The sequence below is a fragment of the Dendrobium catenatum genome, unplaced genomic scaffold, assembly GCF_001605985.2.
Source record: "Dendrobium catenatum unplaced genomic scaffold, ASM160598v2 fragScaff_scaffold_85, whole genome shotgun sequence".
In the NCBI taxonomy this organism is placed as follows: domain Eukaryota; kingdom Viridiplantae; phylum Streptophyta; class Magnoliopsida; order Asparagales; family Orchidaceae; genus Dendrobium; species Dendrobium catenatum.
Genome location: NW_021318547.1, coordinates 529,211 through 549,256, shown reverse-complemented (window position 1 = coordinate 549,256; position 20,046 = coordinate 529,211). Strand labels below are relative to the sequence as shown.

General features: G+C 36.8%; 1 protein-coding gene across 2 annotated transcripts in view; it reads left to right on the top strand.

The window, feature by feature from the left end:
* The window catches only part of LOC110094229, a 40,696-nt gene that overhangs the window by 4,864 nt on the left and 15,786 nt on the right, over window positions 1-20,046 (top strand). For both annotated transcript variants that reach the window (XR_003701467.1, XM_020819407.2), the window contains exons 3-5: window positions 15,112-15,677; window positions 15,766-16,063; window positions 16,142-16,225. Coding sequence is in view for 1 of the 2 variants with exons in the window: in XM_020819407.2 (XP_020675066.1) it covers window positions 15,112-15,677; window positions 15,766-16,063; window positions 16,142-16,225 (948 nt within the window). In the remaining variant the exon portion in view is untranslated. The remainder of the gene's footprint in view (window positions 1-15,111; window positions 15,678-15,765; window positions 16,064-16,141; window positions 16,226-20,046) is intronic.

Genomic DNA, 20,046 nt, shown 5'->3' with positions numbered 1-20,046 from the left:
ATGTGATAGAAATGTACCTCTCAAACTTAAGCGAAAATTCTATAAGATGGTAGTGAGGCCTGCAATGCTTTATGGTGCCGAATGTTGGCCATTAAAAGAGAAGCATAATACTAAGTTAAGTGTGGCAGAGATGAGGATGCTCAGGTGGATGAGTGGCTTTACCCTTAGAGATAGGATACGAAATGAGCATATACGTGAAAAGGTTGGAGTAGCTCCAGTAGAAGATAAGATTAGAGAGAGTCGCCTTAGATGGTTTGGTCACATAAAAAGGCGGCCTTCCGATGACCCGGTCAGGAGAGTAGAGGTATTAGATTTGACTTGTCTTAAGAAAGGTAGGGGTAGACCTAAAAGACTTGGTTAGAAAATATTAGGAATGACCTTTCTTTATTAGATTTAAACGAGAATTTGATTTTTAATAGGACACAATGGAGAAAAAAGATTCATGTAGCCGACCCCACGTAGTGGGATAAAGGCTTGATGTTATTGTTGTTGTTGTTGATTTCTTGCAATAAAATCTACCGTTTTCCTTGGATTTTGGAAGAAACTCTCACTGTTTTATGAAGATTGATAGGAAATACTTGAGATCTACAAGTGACTATTAGTATCTTATTTATTTACACAACAATTCTAACTAAAAAGTATATTAAAGAAAGAAAAAATATAGAGGCATCAGGTACTGCACAAAATTTCCTTTAACTATTCAAACAATTGAATAATTAACAAGAAGTAAAATAGGCATGTCACTTAATTGTGTTAAGCAGCTTATTAACCCCTAAAAAAATTATAACTTTTGCAGCTTCATGTATCTATAGAAAATAAGAATATTTCTTAAAATTAGCATAAAAAAGTAGCCAAACAATTTCTAGCAGCTAAAAATCACAGCATATCTCTTGTAGTTTAGGAATTTTAAATGCAACCTACCATGAACGAAACAATCATCTTAGGTTGTATCTTTTACAACACCTATTGTATGCAACGTCAAAGTTCAATGACTGGATGGCCTTGGCTTGTTGGCAACCTTGGTGGTTGATTCCTCTAATGGGTCTATGGTGGTTGTTTGGTACTTCTTGGTGCTTTTCCTCTACCTCTAATGGATGGTCCAAGCATGGCAAACGGATGGCTTTTTTGAGTCTGAAATTCTGAATGCCTTCAAGACCTTATTTTCTTTCTCTTTGTTTTTGGATTTCTAATTTGTCACTATTTGTGGTTATTTTAGCTTTGTAATGTCGCGATGTGGCCTCTTTTGGCCTATGTTTGTAGTTCATTTTCATATATGGAATTTATTTGATCTAAAAAAATGATATAACTGTGACAAAACTGGTGGGAAAATTTATGTCACCACGCAGATTTTGATTTCTCCTATTTTGTAATCGAATACTGCATTAAGAATAAAGTACAGTCTGATTGACATCGACGAATCATAAAGCGGGCTTGATTTGAGTTCGTTTGGAGTTGAATTAAAATTTTTAAATTGATTTTGATTCGAGTTGAGTGATAGGTTCGAGTCGATGCTACGTCATTAGGTGTCCACCTAAGGGAAATCCTGCGGGTGCGATATCTACACTAGGCTACAAAAACCTAGGTACTAGAGTCGATTTCAGGGAAATTGACCTCAAATAATGAGGTCAACAAAAACCACTAGCCTGGCTTGTCTCAAGGATCCAATTAAATTAAAGCATATCACCTTAATTTATTATTTTTTTATAATTAATTTTTAAAATTAAGTTTTTGAGATTTAAACTAATTTGAAAAAAAAAACATAAATATCTATAAAATATTTTACTGTGAAATGAAATATTTGAAAAAAAAGACCTTATAAATGATCTAGATAATTCATTTTATTTGAAAATTTGTTAAGATGATATACTCTAGGTTATTTGTATCTTTAGAAATCATTAGAAATCATATGAGATCTAAATATGATAAATTATTTCTCATTATCAAATAAACTATTATGTAATGATGACGGTCAACTAAACATAGCCACATGCAAACCTAGATCTTAAAATCTGACAAACGTAGCCAAATACATGATGACTGATGAGTGTAAGTTATATATGTGTCATAAAGGTACTTATCAGTATGATGTGCTAGATGTGCAATGTGAGATTTGATCCATGTAAGTGAAGTCTCAGCCGGGCTACTTGGATGAACTGGAAAACCTAAGTGCATTGTGTGTGTAAAATATAATCCTATTGACCTCTAAAAAAATAAATAAACAAAAAATAATCCTATTGACCTCTAATGTAATGCATATGCAATGACCAAGATACTTAAATGCCAGTATGCAATTGCAATCAAATTAGGTCAACCACTAGATTAACTAGATGCTCTGGCCAATGTGTTGATGTGAAGTCAAGTCAAGTCAAGTAAGCCAATAGTGGCCTTTGATGCGGCCTACTACCCACCTACAGGTATCTGGATAGATCAACTATGAAACTCCTTAAGTAAAAGAAGCTAAACTTTTAAACATTGAGACGCTTTTTGCTGTAATTGTTAAAATTTCATTTAAAAAACTCCGCAGTTAAGCGTGCTCATCCAGAAAAAATCCTGAGATAGCTGACCTTTTGAGATGTTACACCAACAGGATAAAGCTATGAGGCCCTTAGACTAAAGCTGATAATATTTTGTTAGTTAAGAGTTTGAGCTATTATAAATGATATCATAATAATATACTAGCCGGAAGATGGGAATTAAGTTCCATACAAGACAAAGTGTTATGCCATGGGATCCATCTTTTGAACATTGTATGGGACAAAGTGCTGCATGGTGAGAGTCACCACTTGAACTTATAGGGGCCACCTTTAAAATCTTATCTGCCTGATGGATGATTCTAGGATAAGGATCTGACAAGAACGTCAATTACTTAAGTGAGAGAGATTGTGAAACCACTTAAGTAAAAGAAGTTAAATTCTTAAACATCAAGGTGTCTTTTGGTGTAATGGTTAGAATTTCATTTAAAAAACTCCGTAGTTAAGCGTGCTAATCCCGGAGAAATTTTGGGATGGGTGACATCCTGGGAAGTTACATTAACATGACAAATCGTGGGACTCTTAGACTAAAACGGACAATATCTCGATTGTTAAGAGTTTGGATTGTTATATCAACACAATACAACATATATAAATGCATATTTTACAAGGAAATTTTCTCCCTTGTTTTTGAACAATTTGTCACATATTTTGCCTCTTAGAATGTTGTCATGTGAATGTATACAAGATCTACATGGGTTTAAAGTAAAATTAGGCTTATGCGATTTTGTGCATTCTAATGATAGAAATTGTGTCACCCCACGATGACCCATTTTGGCCGATCACACGGCATGATAAGTGTTGGTGCAACTTAATTGATTGATTCTACCTCTAATGCTCATTTTAGAATTTTACCCACCAGAACAGAGTGGGTATAAACTTAATCACTATATCAACTCAAAACCTATACATCTAATAATAAGACAATATGAGTCAATTGTGTGGAAGCATTCCAAAATATTCCATTAATTCAACTACAGAGATTCTAATTAACATTAGTGTTTACATTCATAAAAATAAACTTACTTCATATATATTATGTTTGCATGCTACATATTTTATATCAAAACATTGGGTAATAAATTCAAAGCTTGTTTCTCACTTAAGCTCAACCTTCTCCTTCCCTTTGCCTATAATAATTGCCATAATAATAATTTGGTGTGCATTAGCGCAAGATGATAAACATTTCTAATAGATAATTCAGATACTCAAGAATAAGAAATAACATATTATGTTAACCATGACTTAGAAATAAGGATTAAAATCTAATCATAGACTAATCTAGTGTATTACATATAATTATTATATAGTAGAATTGCTTGATTACTAACATGACATAATAGTGAGGTAATCTTACTAAATTAGTCTTTCAAATGTTAACTTTCCAATTATCTTACTGTTAGGCCGCCAGTCCATGATGGATCGGTTCAACCGGCCCTAGTTTACTCAAGGCGACTAAGGGCCTGCCCAAGCTACAGCCGCCTCCCTCCGGGGGGCCACTACTTGAAATTTAAGGAAAAGGAGGGGGTGGTAGGAAGAAATTAGGGTTTCAGGGGCTGTTTTGTCCTTTTGCTGTATTATTTGATTTGCTTTAAGTAGAAGGGGGGAATTAGGGTAAGGTTTATCTAGTCTTTGCTGATTTTGGTTCGTGCTTGGTTCATAGGCTCTACCAGTGTCTAGAGAGTTGGGAGAGATAGATCCTCCTCTCGAATTGAGGATAAACTGCATCTTGGTGTTTTTCTTTCATTTCTCGTCAATTCTCACATCATTTGCTATTTTTCTTTTGAGTTTGTTGGAGTTTTATGATCAAATATAGTCGAAATAGTAAAATCGATAAGTTCCACTTGAGTTCTTCAAGTGTTGTCTATCAAATTGATATCAAAGAATTTTTTTAGTTGTTTTTGGAATTCCTGCTGCAATTTTTTCTATTTTGATCCGTAATTAGTTGTTTTTTGCAGGACAAAATTAAGATTTTTGAGTCTAGCGAAGATCAGAGTTTCGATGGCGATCAAGAAGGTGGATGTTTTAAAAGAACGTTGATAGGAAGTACTAATATAAAACTTATATAAAAGGGTTAGGGGAGTCATTTTTGTGTTCCCTCCAACATCTCCACCTCCTGTTATTCCATTTGTCTGATTGGCTTAGGATTTTTCCCACTTCCCTGGCTGTCGATGGCTTCCCTCACCTTCGATGCCGATATTTTGATTTTGTAAAACCCCTTAAGTAAAAGAAAGCTAACTCTTAAACATCGAGGCGCCTTTTAGTATAATGGTAGAAATTTCTATAAGAAACTCTGCAGTTAAGCTTGTCATCCCAGAGGGTGGCCTACTGGGAAGTTACACCAACATGACAAAACCATAAGACTTTTAGGCCAAAGCGGACAATATTTTGATAGTTAAGAGTTTGGGCTGTTACAAATGGTATCAGAGCAATACACCAGCCGGAAGATGGAGCTAAGTGTTATACAAGACAAAGTGCTCATGCCATGGGAGCCACCTGTTGAACCTGTATGTTACAAAGTGCTACATGACGAGAGCCACCAATTGAACTTGTAAGGGCCACCTCTAGAGTCCTATCTTCCTGGTGGATGATTCTGGGATACAGATGCTGACGAGGACGTCAGTTACTTAAGTGGGTGAGATTGTGAAACCCCTTAAGCAAAAAAAAGCTAACTCTTAAACATCGAGGCATCTTTTGGTGTAATGGCTGAAATTTTCATAAGAAATTGTACAATTAAGTGTGCTTATCCCAGAGGAATTCTAGGATTGGTGTCCTATTGGTAAGTTACTCCAACAGGACAAAATCATAAGGCTCTTAGGTCAAAACAGACAATATCTTGATAGTTAAGAGTTTGGGCTGTTGCAGGTTTGACCCTCGAGCACTTTTTTCAACATCTCCTCCAGGATGAAAAATTTCAAATCAATCTTATCATGGATACTGAATTTTTTAAAAAAAAACTTAAGTTTGGAGATCTGAAATTTCAAATTTTATTTGCCCGATTTCTCCTTCCAATACTTCAACCTTTCTGCCAACCATCAGTATCTAGATCGAACAGCTCTGATACTAATTTGATAGGAAGTACTAATATAAAACCAAAAAAACCCTTGCTAAAATCAAAGAAAATCAGCCACGTGCAAGCCATTTTTTGAGAAGGTAGATGAACTACAACTAAACAAACTTTTTTATAATGAAAAAACAAAGCAAACAAGATACAATAGATCTTCAATTTGAGAGGAAGATCCGGTTCTCCCAATCCCTAGCCGGTGGCTAGAGCCCAAGAACCTAAGAGAGATCTTAAATTTCAGCCAAATTCAAGTGCCCTAACCTTAGGAAAATAAATTATTTAATGCATACAATGCAAAATAAAATCTCTAAATAGCCCCTATATTCAAATTTCCCTCCTAAATCCCTCTTAAATCCTTCTTATTCAGAATTGTTTGATCCTGCGGTTTGAGCGGCACGCGGGGAGGCTCTGCTCTGCTCCATCTCGTGAAAGCCCAGGCCAGCCTAACAAACATCTTGAGGAAGGGTGCGCCAGAATTTCCTCCATGAAAGGTAAATTCTTGAATCTTCAGAATATGGTAAAGAAGATATGGGATCATCAAAATCAAAACGACAACATCAGAAGCAAGAGTGCCGGTTGGGAGAAATATGAATTCTGAAATTTGTAGGGATGAAAATGATGTAGGGATCATAGAGGGAGAAAGGAGAAGGACCAATCTAGAACCATTCCAGAGGGAGGAGAGAGATGGGTATGGGGGTTATGAGCAAAGATGTGCTGATTAGGAAAGAAGAGTGGGAGATTATAGTCGGAGGAGTGTTGATTTTGAAGGAAGAATGGGGGAATTTGAAGAAGGGCTTTGGTATGAACGTAAAGGGAGGATGGGGCACTTGGGGGACCACTCACATGAGAAAGGAGAAACTATGGAGGAATTAGGGGAAATGGAGATGATTTGAAGGTAAGGAAGCTGAAGATACCCATCTTTGAGGGGGAGGATGCACACGGGTGGATTTATAAGGTAGAGACATATTTCGTCGTCAACGGGTTGACGGAGGAGGAAAGATTGACGATAGTTGGCATATATTTGGAAGGGAAGGCATTGACCTGGTATCAATGAAGAGACATGAGGCGGCTCATACGGAGTTGGAGGGAGTTCAAAGAGTGCTTATTGGAAAGTTTCCAAACCAGCAGGTGTAAAACCCTTGGATTTCAGATTTTCTTTGTACATTTAGTCTGTACGAACTGACTTTAGTACGGACGAATAGTTGAAATTTTTTTCAGTTAGTCTGTACAAACCGTCTGTACAAACTGAACAAAATGCAGGTTTGTCTGTACAAACTATTAGTTCGTTTGTACGAACTGAACAGATTTTTTTGACAGCGCCGATCGTTCCGGGACGAACAAAAAATATCGTTCGTATGATCTGTGTACATAGCCGATCGTCCCGATACGAACGTAAATTTCATCCGTACGAACAAAAATATCTTTTCCTCTATTTAAGGATTGTTTGACATGTTTTGAAGAGAGAGAAAAGAGGAGAGAGAAAAGAGAAGCTTGATTTCGGAGGCCGCAGAGCGATTTTCGTCCGTCGTCGCAGTTGGAAGAATTGTTTGTCTCGCAATAAAGATTCCAAATCCTATTTTTGATTTCGAAGATTTTGTGTTTTGGGGTTTTTCTTCTCAGATTTGTGTTTCCGTTACTGAAAAACGTGCATAAATTTGTATTGGCGAAACTTTCATCACTTAACTTTCTGTATGTTATAGAGAATATGATTTTGCACGTTTTGAATATTTTCTAGAGATTTTTCACTGGGTATTCTGAATTCTGTGGGATTTTTATCGAATAGAAAATTATCTAGATGTTGAAAAATGTTGCTTCATTACAATAAAAACTTTGAAATGATATTTTACACGATTTCTGATAATTTGGTAATTTTCTGAAATTGCGTATTTTAATTTGTCTGGGATTTCTGTCTACTATACAATATTTTAAGGGTTTTCTGAATTAAGCTTAATTATGCACTATTTGTTATAATGCATTAAAATGGATATAGATATGTGCTTGAGTAATAGCTGATCGCTATTACTATTATAGTATATTGATAATATTATATGTGTGTGAAACAAACAAGTAAAGACTGGTTAACCCGTTGGTTAGAGATTGATTTACCTGTACATGATGGTGGGCCGACGGGCTTTCTTTTAAATACTGTGATTTGACGTTATCCTATACTAATTCATGTGATACACTGATTAGGAGTTATAAGGATATTATTACTATGCCGACGGGCAAAGGGTGACGACTCTATTTACTGAGCCAACAGTTTACTAACACTGATACTAACATCGAAAAACACCGTAATAGCCAGCACTTCTACTTGTTGAGTATGACTACTGCACTGAATTTCATGTTTTAAAGCATTATTTTCATTACTGTATGGATTTATCATTACTGTACGAATTTACTGTACTACACGATTTCACTGTTATAGCATTACTGTTCATATCACTGGACTGTTACTGATATTGATAGACATTGAAACTATTGATTCATTGTACTGACATTATGCATGTGATATACTGAGCAAGTGACATGTGATTCATTGAATATGTGATATATATTACTGGATTGCATGTGATATACTGAGCACGTGATATTGAATAACTGGAATTGCAAGTGTATGTTTTGATATAATTTTACTGCATTGGTTTGATTTCAACAATCACGTACGATAATATTGATTTGATATTTTATACCGACTGATATTATTGAACCGATAGTTTCTCTTTATACGACTGATTTGATTGATATTATTGATGCGAGGATTTCTTTAATGATTTGACTGATGTTATAGATACGACGACTACTGTAGAGATTTGACGCATGTACTGCTTCATTGAGCTTTATGGGTTCTTTCTACTGTTCATTGATTTTATCACTTATGATTGTGGATTCAACTGTTTCTGTATTGACTACCTTTTTTGTACTGATTACTATTTATGCACTGATTTCTGTTTATACATTGACTCAATGATCATGTGTAAGTGACTGTTATGATTTGACTGATTGACATGCATATTGCTTCCGTACCGTACTTTGATTTTAGTTATAAGTATTTGGCGATGGGGCGTGACAGCAGGGGAGAGGAGTTTTATGAGAAATTCTTTGCCCAGGTACAGGAAGGCTTGGTGGCAGAATACCACGAGAGATTTGAGTTTCTGGCGAGCCAACTAGATCGGCTATCTGAGATTGCTTTGGAAGGAAATTTGATAAAGGGACTCAAATCAGATATCCGAGCTGCAATGAGAGTCATGAGGCCTCATAACTTTGGGAGAGGCTATGGAGCTTGCTAAGCTAGTGGAGGATCAATAGTTCAGGTAATTCTTACAGGATAACCACCACCTTCTTAGCACCTAAGGGGCCGACACAGGGCAACCTTCATGAGACCTCAAGGGAGAAGCCTATAGAAGGAGGAAGTGGAGGAAACTTTAAGAAGCTTACGAAGAGAGAGCTGCAAGAAAAGAGGGCTAAGGGATTATGCTTTAAATGTGACAAGAAGTATACTCCAGGGCACATATGTAAAGACCGAACTCTTCAAGTTCTAACTATCTGTGATGATGAGGAAATTGAGGAGGGGAGAGGGAGACAGGGGTAGAGGAGGACAAGCTGCATCTAGACGTGGCCGAGGTCTCCCTGAACTCAGTGGTAGGATTCACTCTGAATCATACCATGAAGGTGAAAAGGAAAATAGCAGAAATGGAGGTGGTAGTGTTGATTAACAGTGAAGCTACCCACAATTTCATGTCCAACTAGGCTGCGGACCCTGGGGTGACATTGTTGGATATAAGGTGCTATGGAGTGATGATGGATATAGACATGGTGGAAACGGGCAAGGGCATTTGTAGGGGAATAGTGCTGACCATATAAGGGGTTTAGGTGAGGGAGGATTTCCTCCCATTGGAACTAGGAAGTACTGGCGACAAAATGGGGATAAAGTGGCTACAGACCTTGCAAAATACCAAGTTCAACTGAGGAGCATTGACCATAGAGTTAGTGGTAGATGGGAGAAGAGTATGATCAGGGGAGATGCCAAGGACGATAGTCCATATTCCACACCTGCTTCAAGAGTTCCATGGGAGCACTATTGGGGATCACTTGAGGAGTGCAGAAGATCTACAGGAAACTAACAGTAGAGTTGTACTGGAAATGGATGCATAAAAGTGGAGGAAATAGTAGCTAGTTATGAGGTATGTCAAATGAATAAGTATATGGCCATGGCTCCAGGGGGATTACTTCAACCCCTGGCTCTACCAGATAGGGTGTGGGAGGAGGTCCCCATAGATTTTATAGAAGGGTTACCCCGATCTGAAGGGTTCATGGTGATTCAGGTGGTGTTGGATAAATTGAGCAAGTATGCTCACTTCAATCTCGTAAGATACCCTTACATGGCAGCGACAGCTGCGGCATCATTCATGAGAGAGGTGATCAAATTTCATGGGGCACTAGAGTCTATAGTGTCCGATAGGGATAAGATGTTCCTCAACTACTTCTGGAGGGAGCCATTCAGGTTTGCTGGGGACGGTACTGAAGAGTAGCATAACTTATCACCTTCAGACAGATGGGTAGACGTAGGTGGTAAACAGGAGCCTGGAGACATACCTACTATGTTTTGTGTTGGAGACACTTAGGCTTTGGGCTAAGTGACTAGCATGGGAGGAGTACTGGTACAACACTTCATATCATTCAGCCTCCTAGATGACCCCATTCAAAGTGATGTACGACCGAGACCCACCGCACTTGATGCATTTTGGGCAGCATAACACATTAGTTTATTCCGTGGAGTAGTACTTAGATGAAAGAGATAGGGTGTTGGAAGAACTAAAAAGAGATAGGTTGAGGGCACAACCTATCATGAAGAAGCAGGAGGATGGGCATATGATGGGCATTCAGTTCAACGTGGGGGAAAGGGTTTTCTTAAAGCTACGACCCTACAAATAAAGGATTGTCACTAATAGGAGGAATGGAAAACTTGCCCCAAGGTACTTTGGGCCTTATGAGGTTTTGGAGTGGATTGGTGCGGTAGCCTATCATATGAGACTACCCTCGACGGGGATCATACATCTAGTGTTCCATGTATCACAACTGAGGAGAGCAATTGGGGATTAAACAACTAGTTCAAAGCTACTGGAGATGGTGACAGAAGATTTGGAGGTGGTATTAGAACCACTGGAGTTGATGGGGGTTTTTTTAGGAAGAAGAGGGGATTAAGGAGGTTCTGATTAAATGAAAGAGGCTACTAGACTATGAAGCCATATGGGAATCATATGAAGAATGAAGCACCAGTTCTCGTCTTTTCACCTTGAGGATATGGTGATCTTTTTGGAGGGGGTATTGTTAGACTGCCGATCCATAATGGACCAGTTCAGCAGGCCCTAGGCAAGGGGTCGGCCCAGGTTTGCTCAAGGCGGACCAATGGTCTTCCCAAGCTACAGTCAGCACCCTCTGGGGGACCTACTATTTGAAATTTGAGGAAAAGGAAGGGGCGGTTAGGGAGGAATTAGGGTTTCAGGGGTTGTTTTATCCTTTTGTTGTATTATTTGATTTTGTTGAAGTAGATTGGGGGAATTAGGGTAGGGTTATCTTGTCTTTGCTGATTTTGGTTCATGCTTGTTCTTGGGCTCTAGTGGTGTCTAGAGAGTTGGGAGAGATATATCCTCCTCTCGAATTGAGGATCAGCTGTATCTTGATGTTTTCTTTTTGTTTCTCATCAATTCTCACATCATTTTGTTTTTTTTTTTTCACCTTGAATTTGTTGGAGTTTTATGGTGAAATATTGTTAAAATACTAAAATTGTTAAGTTCCACTTGAGTTCTATAAGTGTTTCCTATCAAACGTACTACCATTAGTCAACCGCACTTGTGTTAATATATAGATTAATCATATCACATGCTCTTTTTTTAACATCTAAATTTTGCTGTTAGCTTTTGCGATGTCTATGATTTTTGCTCCTGGCTGCCATTTTGTTTGGGTATCTTTCCTTCCTTAATCTTTTTTTTTTTTTTTCTTGCGATTTTCTTCCGTATGGCTGCATATCTTTTAAGGATCCTTGGATTTTTGATGGAAAGCCAAAATCTAGGTCGTTCAGAGAAGTTTTGTCGGGTGAATCAGTTTCACCTGACTTTCCTCCTCTCAAAGTCTCTACCCATCATGCTTTGCTAATTTTGGAGGATAAAATGTTATCCCTTGCTGCGCCTTTTGAGTTTGCCTTAGTGGGGAAGTTCTTGGGTCGGCGCCCGCCTCTTGATACAATTCCCAAATTTTTCTTTAACCTGAAGCTTTGTGGTGCATTTTCGGTTATATTTTTTAACCCTAAAAATGTGTTTATTTAACTTTTGAATGATTTAGATTATTGTAGGATTTTTTCTCACTGTTCATATTTCGTTAGCAATTGCTTCATAAAACTTTTTAAGTGGACTCCCCATTTTGATATTAATGTGGAGTCTCCTATAGTTCCTATTTGGGTTTATTTTCCCAGTTTACAACCCCATCTTTTTTTCCCCTGCATACTTCATGGATTGGGGTCTCTGTTTGGTAGACCTTTGAGAACGGATAATGCAATTATTAATGGTTCTAGACCTTTTGTTACTCGCATACTTGTTAAAGTAGATGTTACTAAAAGATATTCTTCTCAAGTCTGGCTCAATTATGAGTCTATGGGGTACATTCAATCGGTTGAAATGAAAGAGTTTCCTTCGTATTGCTTTTATTGTAAAACCTTGGGTCATTTGATGGATGGTTGTCTGATTTTATTTCAAAAATTTAATGCTGCTCCTCTTGTTAAGGAGGGGGTTGTGGCCGATACTTATGCTTCGCATGACCTTCATGATATTATTCCAATCGTTGATTCGGTTGGGGTGGTCCAAGGTGATTTGGTGGCGAATCAAGTTGTTAATTGTGATCATGATGATGGTGTTGTTTCTCCTTTGCATAATGTTGTGGGGCATGAGATTATTCCTATTTTAGCTAAGGATTCGGGTGATATTGTTTTTCAAAGTTTTGGTGATTTTTTATCTCCTATTGTGATTAATCAAGAGGTGGCACATGGGCTTTTGGTTGAATCTGAGGATGTGGGGGTTGTGCTACGACTCTGTCTCATGTTAAGGTGGAGGATGAAAATGAGGCGGAATGGGCTGCTAGTCAAGCCGAAGTGTGTGTGCTGAGAATGTGGTTACTCTTGGCCCTGCTATTGGGTCGGTTTATCCTACTTTTGTGGGAACTGGTGGTGGTTCTTTTTCTCCCGCAACTGTTGGATCTTTGAGAACTAAGGATCTTGTTGAGGTACCTGTTGTTGTTATGTCCCGTAACGTTTTGAATGTTCGTTTTATTTCTAATTTGGGGGTTACTTGTACCGGGGGATTCGGGTTGGCTTGAAGGGTCTCCCTCATCGCCTGGTGAGGTGAGTGATGATGTTGGTGATGTGCAGGATGATTCTTGTCAGGACTTTGTATGGTTTAGATGTCTGTCAAGTTGTTGAGAAAGCTTTCTCAAGTGGCAGTAAACGTCGTCGAAGGAAATCTAGAAAGTAGCTTTGTTATTTTGTTGAGTGGCTTTATCTTTGCTTAATGGTTTTTTGCTATTTGTTGCTATTTGGTCAGTTATTTGTTGGGTTGGGTGTTGGGTAGATGTTTCTGTCCTTCCTATTCTCCTTTTTTGCTTTGTATATTTTGCAGGCTATTCCCCTCCTTACCAAGGTTGGTTTCGAGTCTTTTTATTGCTCATGGTAATCGTTTTTTGGTATGCTGACTTAGATCTTTCTGCTGTTGGTGCCTTTCATTTTTGGATTTTGTTGTATTTCTTAATTGCTTTGCTTTGAGTTTCTTTTCCTGTAATAGTTAGGATCTCAAGTTCTCAAGTTTTATTTCCAATGTTGTTCTTTTAGCGAGCTTTTGATCCTATAAGGACGTGTAATTTTTACCATTATTAACGTGTAGGCCCCGCCGTGAGTTTTATCAAGAAAAAAAATAGTCATATCATAATAGTCATTTGATTATTTTAGGAGAAAAGAACCCAAATGATCCCACTCTTTATGAAAGACCGAAATAGTCCCCAACTATATTAAATAATCATTTTGATCTCTTAACTCCTTATTTTAATTATTTCTTAATATATAATATATTATCTTAACCTTTTGATATGTCATGATAGATGTTTTGGTTCATTGACCATCATAATGTATTGAGTTGTACCGAAGGCACATGTTAGCAAATTTTGTAATTGATGATTTTTTATGGATCACTATTATGTTATTTCATATTTTCATTGGTGAGGCGATTATCACGTGCTATGTTTGGCAGAGAAAAAAAAAATAACTATAAGATTATGACTAAACGTTTTAAACAATTTAACTATTAGCTAATTCAAAATAACTTGTGGTCTTTAGTTGTCAAAATTTATTGTCGGATACCTATAAAATTGAATACAAGTTTTTTTTCCTTGTCAATCACATTGAAAAAAAAAAAACCAATTTCTCCGACTTCTATTTTAACTATAGGTACCTTAGTTTTTCTTGAGAAGCTAAGAAAACATATTAATTTGGAGAGAGCTCAAAGTAATTCCCCGATTATTCGTATGCTGTTAATTTAGCTCCAGTATATCAAATTTCTCCAATTTAGTCCCTCAACTATACAAAATTGATCCCAAAAGTCCCTTTTATAGAAATTGATAACAATTAGTATTCAAAAATTGATTCTAATTTAATCCTTTGATTATACAAAATAGTCTCCAATTTAGAACCTTGAGAGATCATCTTGAATTAATTTTATATATTCAAGAGACGAATTTGAGAAATGAGTACTATGAGACTAAATTGGCTACATAAAAATAATTAGAAACTATTTTTGACATTTTTCTGATTAATATGGTAAGCGTTCATTACAGTTTTTTATTGCGAAATTCCCATCACAGGTTAAACTTCTGTTTATCCAACGTTTCCATGTCTTACGATAATCGATGGTTAAACCATCTTTCAGTACCTTCGCCTTTGTTAAGTGGAAAATTGAACCGCTTGACATTTGAAACCTGCTTTCCATAATCAAAGACCTAGTGCTCGTGTAGCTAAATTAACTGTGCTTCTCTTATAGATATGCATATTTTTTTGCACACAAACAAAAAATAACGACATTAAGTTAACCTTCACTTTCCCTTTAACTTAAGTTATTTATGTTTTCTTTCCTAGCTATTGTGGTCATCATGAGATTTTTGTTTAGTTATTTTATTTTCATTTTTTTTTTATGGTCATCATGAGATATGGTAGCTACTTTTCCCACCACCTTATATAATCTATATAAAACTTGATCATTCATTTCTATTTTCTGGTTTTCAAACATGTTTTAAACTAAAGGATGCAGGAACCATTCTTTGATTTAGACTTGATGCAAAAAGTACGTGTACTGCATTCCTTGAAATTTATCTCATGCAGTATCAGATATTTTAGCCAGTTTTGCTAGTTTACTTTTTGCTGAAAATTAATAAATTTTGTTCGCATAATAAAATTCCGTGTTAAATTACTTAATACTTCAGGTTCGGGATATTTTCGACGATGTAGATGGTGGTGTTAATAAATTTCTTCCTTTTCAAGATGAACATGCTCTTGAATCTGTAACTTTAAGTGATTCACGTAAGAAGCCACGATATGAGGCAGCAAGTGATGTCAAAACAAATATAGATCGTGAAGGTACAGCAAATGTGCCTTCTCTTCCAGGACAAGATGGAAGACTTTTTCCCTCTGCTTTGAAAGAGGAAGGTTCCAATATTCCAAAACTTTCACGGTCTCTTATATCTGAAAAAAAGGCTCAAGCATTAGGCTTTACAAAGTGCACTACAGGCAACACCCTTTTAGATTGCCAAGGGGTTGAAATCTCCGTTAGTTCTTTTGGAGAGGGTGAAAATGGCATAGGAAACACCACATTATGCTCAGATTATCCTTTTCCTTGGAAAAATGGTTCTATACATCACAAAAAAACTGGTAATATTTCCTCTGCCAACGTTAGTGTACCGACAATGGAACGAAGGGAAGGAGAGAATGATCCTCTATTTTATGATTGTCCTAATGTTGAAGATCTTGAGGATTTTGACGGAATGCTCAGGTAACTTTGCAACGACTTATAATTTACAATGTCATTAGCTTTATTAGGTTGCATGCTCTCTACTTTAACTTAATATTTGTCTTTGGAGAAACCTTGGTTCCACATTTGTACAAGGGAGCACTGTCAGCGAAGATGATATCTCATGGTTCTCATCTAGTTCACATGGCTTTCATGGTATGGAAGATACTTTACAATCAGTCGTACTATCTTCAGTTTCAGAGTTTAGTGCTTTTAAAAATATATCTTCTCATGGTTTGTGCGACGATATTTTGCCTGGAATTGAACCATCGGCCATTAACACTGAGGCTCCCTCTGATACCCGCTGTAGTTCTTTTCCAATGTATTCTGATGCTGAAAGGAAGGGTAAATCGGCACTATCTGAACTGGTCAGTTGAAATGTGTATTGTTTGACTTGCATTGACATCATAAATTTCCTTTACCTTTTTTGACACCGCATTTCTCAGGCGTATCTTCATGCTGGGATTGGTGAAAAAGGTTCAACACTTGAACAAGTTGGCTATGGGAATGCATGCAGATATCCTGACATGGTAAGAAATTCTGTTTCGAATACTGATAAAACATAGAAAAGTTGCTGATTTACTGCTTTTAATACGTAAAAAGACTTCAAAGCTTAGAGAAAGTGTCCAAATAGTTTCAAGATTTCTTGGGGGTTTTAGTTTAGTCTTTAGACTATTGAATGTGCCCGATTTGAACCCTTAACTATTCAAAATTAATTTGAATTAGTCTCACTGTTAGAATTATCTTGTAAATTGAGTGTGAAATGCCTCCATGGTAATAAAAATACTCTATGTCACCCGTTCATAAAATGAACAAGACCACTGTGCTGGAAACATCCAAATTACGTAAAAATGAATAAATAAATCAATTTTGTATCCGCATATCAATGCCAATTCTCTAAGGGCATCTCCAACCTATTATCGTTTGCTTATTTGTTACTCCAATGAATGAGCGCCCACCTGAATGACAAATAAAAATATATTTTTATATTTTATCTTGACTTGGAATAGTGCAATGTCAATATTAAGGTTACATTATTTATGAAAAAAAAAGAGAAATAATATACACAATATATATGCAGAATTGGATAGAAGATAAATTATTAATTGATATGACTGTTACTTTATTTTGAATAGTAAAATAGGTTTCTCGGTTGCAGGCCATATTCCCTTCATTCTCCTACAGTCCTACCTTCGACTTCTGCCTAATTTTACGAAATCCTACTGCATCCCTTTCCTTCACTTCATTCTTTCTCCTTCTGCGCTCTTACGTGCAGCCCACGACGATACAGAAGCACGAGCTCCTCTCTCCCGATCACTCTCGCACCCCACAGCATTGCCGCTCCACCTCTATCGCGAGTTCAGTCTGTGCGGCCTTCTCTACATTCGGCATCGCACTCCTCTCCTGCTCACGCCATTCTCCTCTCATGGGTATTAATAATAAAAAATATTTTTTAATTTAATCAATATAATGCTATTAAATTTATAAGAGAATTTTTTTATCATTTATCTCTCAATATAATATTGATTTTGATAATATAAATTGAAAAAAAAAAGAATATGAAAAAAATCCAAAAAAAAAGAAAAAATAAAGGCCATCATTTCCTAAAGTTCCTTGCCTACTACATAGCCATTCCTAGGACTCTTGCATCCATGCATTGTCAAATCGAATGTAATACAAACCCAACTTATAAACCATAAGTGTGACGCCCCAAGATCTAACTTCGAAGAATTATTCAGTCATTCCTTTAAGTTAATCTTCTATCAGAGCTATCTATAGTCATCAATCAGTGACAACAGTCTAACAAAAATTTATAAGTTAAAAACATCAAGTAAATTTTTTTATTCATTCCCAAAAGTTCATTTATAAATACTCAGGATCTACACATTAATCACATGTAATCTATCATGTCCTGAGTACAAAAAGAATCACTATAACAAAAGGACAAAAATCTGAAGATTCCTGATCAACCTCAATCTCCTGCTCCCTTTCCCTGATCTGAAAATATTAACCACATATAATGAGCTTCAAAAAGTCCAGCAGGTTACCAAATACCTACAACTAAAATCAAAGCACGGTACGAAAGCAATATGCATGTCAATCAGTCAAATCAATTTCAGTCACTTGCACATGATCATTGAATCGATGCAGAATCATAAATCTTGCAAAAACAGTAATCAATGCTTATACAGTAATTAGTACATAAACGATAGTCATATAGAAACAGTTGAATCCAAAATCATCGGTGATAGAATTAATGAACAGTAAAATCCCATAAAGCTCAATAAACCAGTACGTGCGTCAAATCTATACAGTAGTCGTTGTATCTATACCATCAAAGAAATATTCGTATCGGTAATACCAATCAAATCAGTCAATAAATCATCATGTCCATAATATCAATCGTATAAAGAGAATTCATTGGTTCAATAATATCAATCGGTATAAAACGACAAATCAATACTATCGTTCATGACTGTTGAAATCAAATCAATGAAATAAAATCAATCAATGCCGTAGAATCGTATCAAAACGTACATTTGTAATTTAGTTATCCAATATCACGTGCTCAGTGAATCACATGCAATCCAATAGTCTATATTACATGTTCAATGAATCACATGTCACTTATTCATTATATCATGTGCATAATGTCAGTACAGTGAATCAGTAGTATCAGTGCCTGTATCAGTATCAGTAACAATCCAGTGACATGAACAATAATGCTATGATAGTAAAATCATACAGAAACAGTAAATCCGTACAATAACAATAAGAAAAATGATTAAACGCATGTAGTTTAGTAATCATACTCAACAAGTAAAAGTAATGGCTAGGTGTTTTCAGTCTTGTATCAGTATCAGTATCTTATATCTTGTATCCGTTGGCTCAGTAAAAAGAGTCGTCACTCTTTGCCCGTCGGCACAGTAATCATCTCCTTATAACTCCCTCAAATAATCACGTGATCAGTAGAGGATAATATCAAACCGTATTTAAAGGAAAGCCCGTCGGCCCACCATCCTGTACAGGTCAATTAGTCTCCAACCAACGGCTCAACCAGTTTTTACTTGTCTTTCACATACACAGTAGTGTCACAGTAATATAACTAACAATAATTTCAATCACATAACCATATTCATCATTATCTTATCAACACATTGCAAGGAAAACCGGGTTTCACAATCTCCCCACCTTAAGAAAAATGTCGTCTCCGACATTTCCCTTAAGGGTTCGAATACAAAATCGATACAAAACAAATCCGTCCAATCAAAATTCAAATCAAATTAAATCAAAATCAAAACTCGTCGAAAATCATACAGTCATACATCACATGTCATTCACTATGCATGATTTGTCAAGTTAATCAATTTGTCAAATAATCTTACTAGTAAAACTTTCAGGTCGTGGTTGATCTTCATAATGCTGTAAACTGTATACACGTGGCATCATTGGAGTAGGTGCAGTAGGTCGTGGTGCAACGATCTCCGTCTGACTATCACTAACAGCTCTATCATTCGTCCTGTTTGTTGATCTTTCATTATATGCTCTTGAGCCAACAGTCCTCTGTCCTGCAGTACGTCCAGGTCCAGTCTGTCCTGTACCAGAATCAGTTCTTTCTCCAAATCATTTCTGAGGACAATCTGCTACTCTATGTCCTTGATGTCCACAGCGAAAACATTGTCCCGTCAATAAATAGCACTAACATGCATGTCGTCGACCACAATGAATGCACTCGCTGTAGCTGCCAGAACATGCTACCAATGCAGATCCCTTTGACTCACTATACTTGCTTTTCTTATCTCTATCTCTTTCTCTACTCAGTTCATCTCTACTCCTCCTGGTGACTTCATATCTCGATGTTGGTATTGTCAAATCAATTTCTATCAGTCTGGCCCGCTCTACCAATTCAGAAAACTCATGAATCCGTAACGGTACTAGCAGATGTCTTAACTCTCTGTTCAATCCTTGCAGAAATCTATAGCATTTTTCTTTAGCAGTAGGGATCAAATGAGAAGCATACCGAGCAAGTGCAGTAAACTCGGCCTCGTAATGCATCACTGTCTTGTGTCCTTGCTCCAATTTGATGAAAGCTTCTTGCATTTGTCATCGGGCTAATGGAGGTACAAACCACATTCAGAACAATGTAGTGAACTCATCCCATGTGGTTCAGCATTTGTCTTCCTTTGAAATTTCTCTCTCTGCTGTCCAATCCACCGTCTCTCTGCTTCTCCTTCAAACATAAACACAGCCAAAGGCACCTTTCGACTTTCCGGACATTGCATGCTGTCAAAAATCTTTTCTATCCTCATTATCCAATCTTCAGCAGCCTGAGGTCCTACAGTTCCTTTGA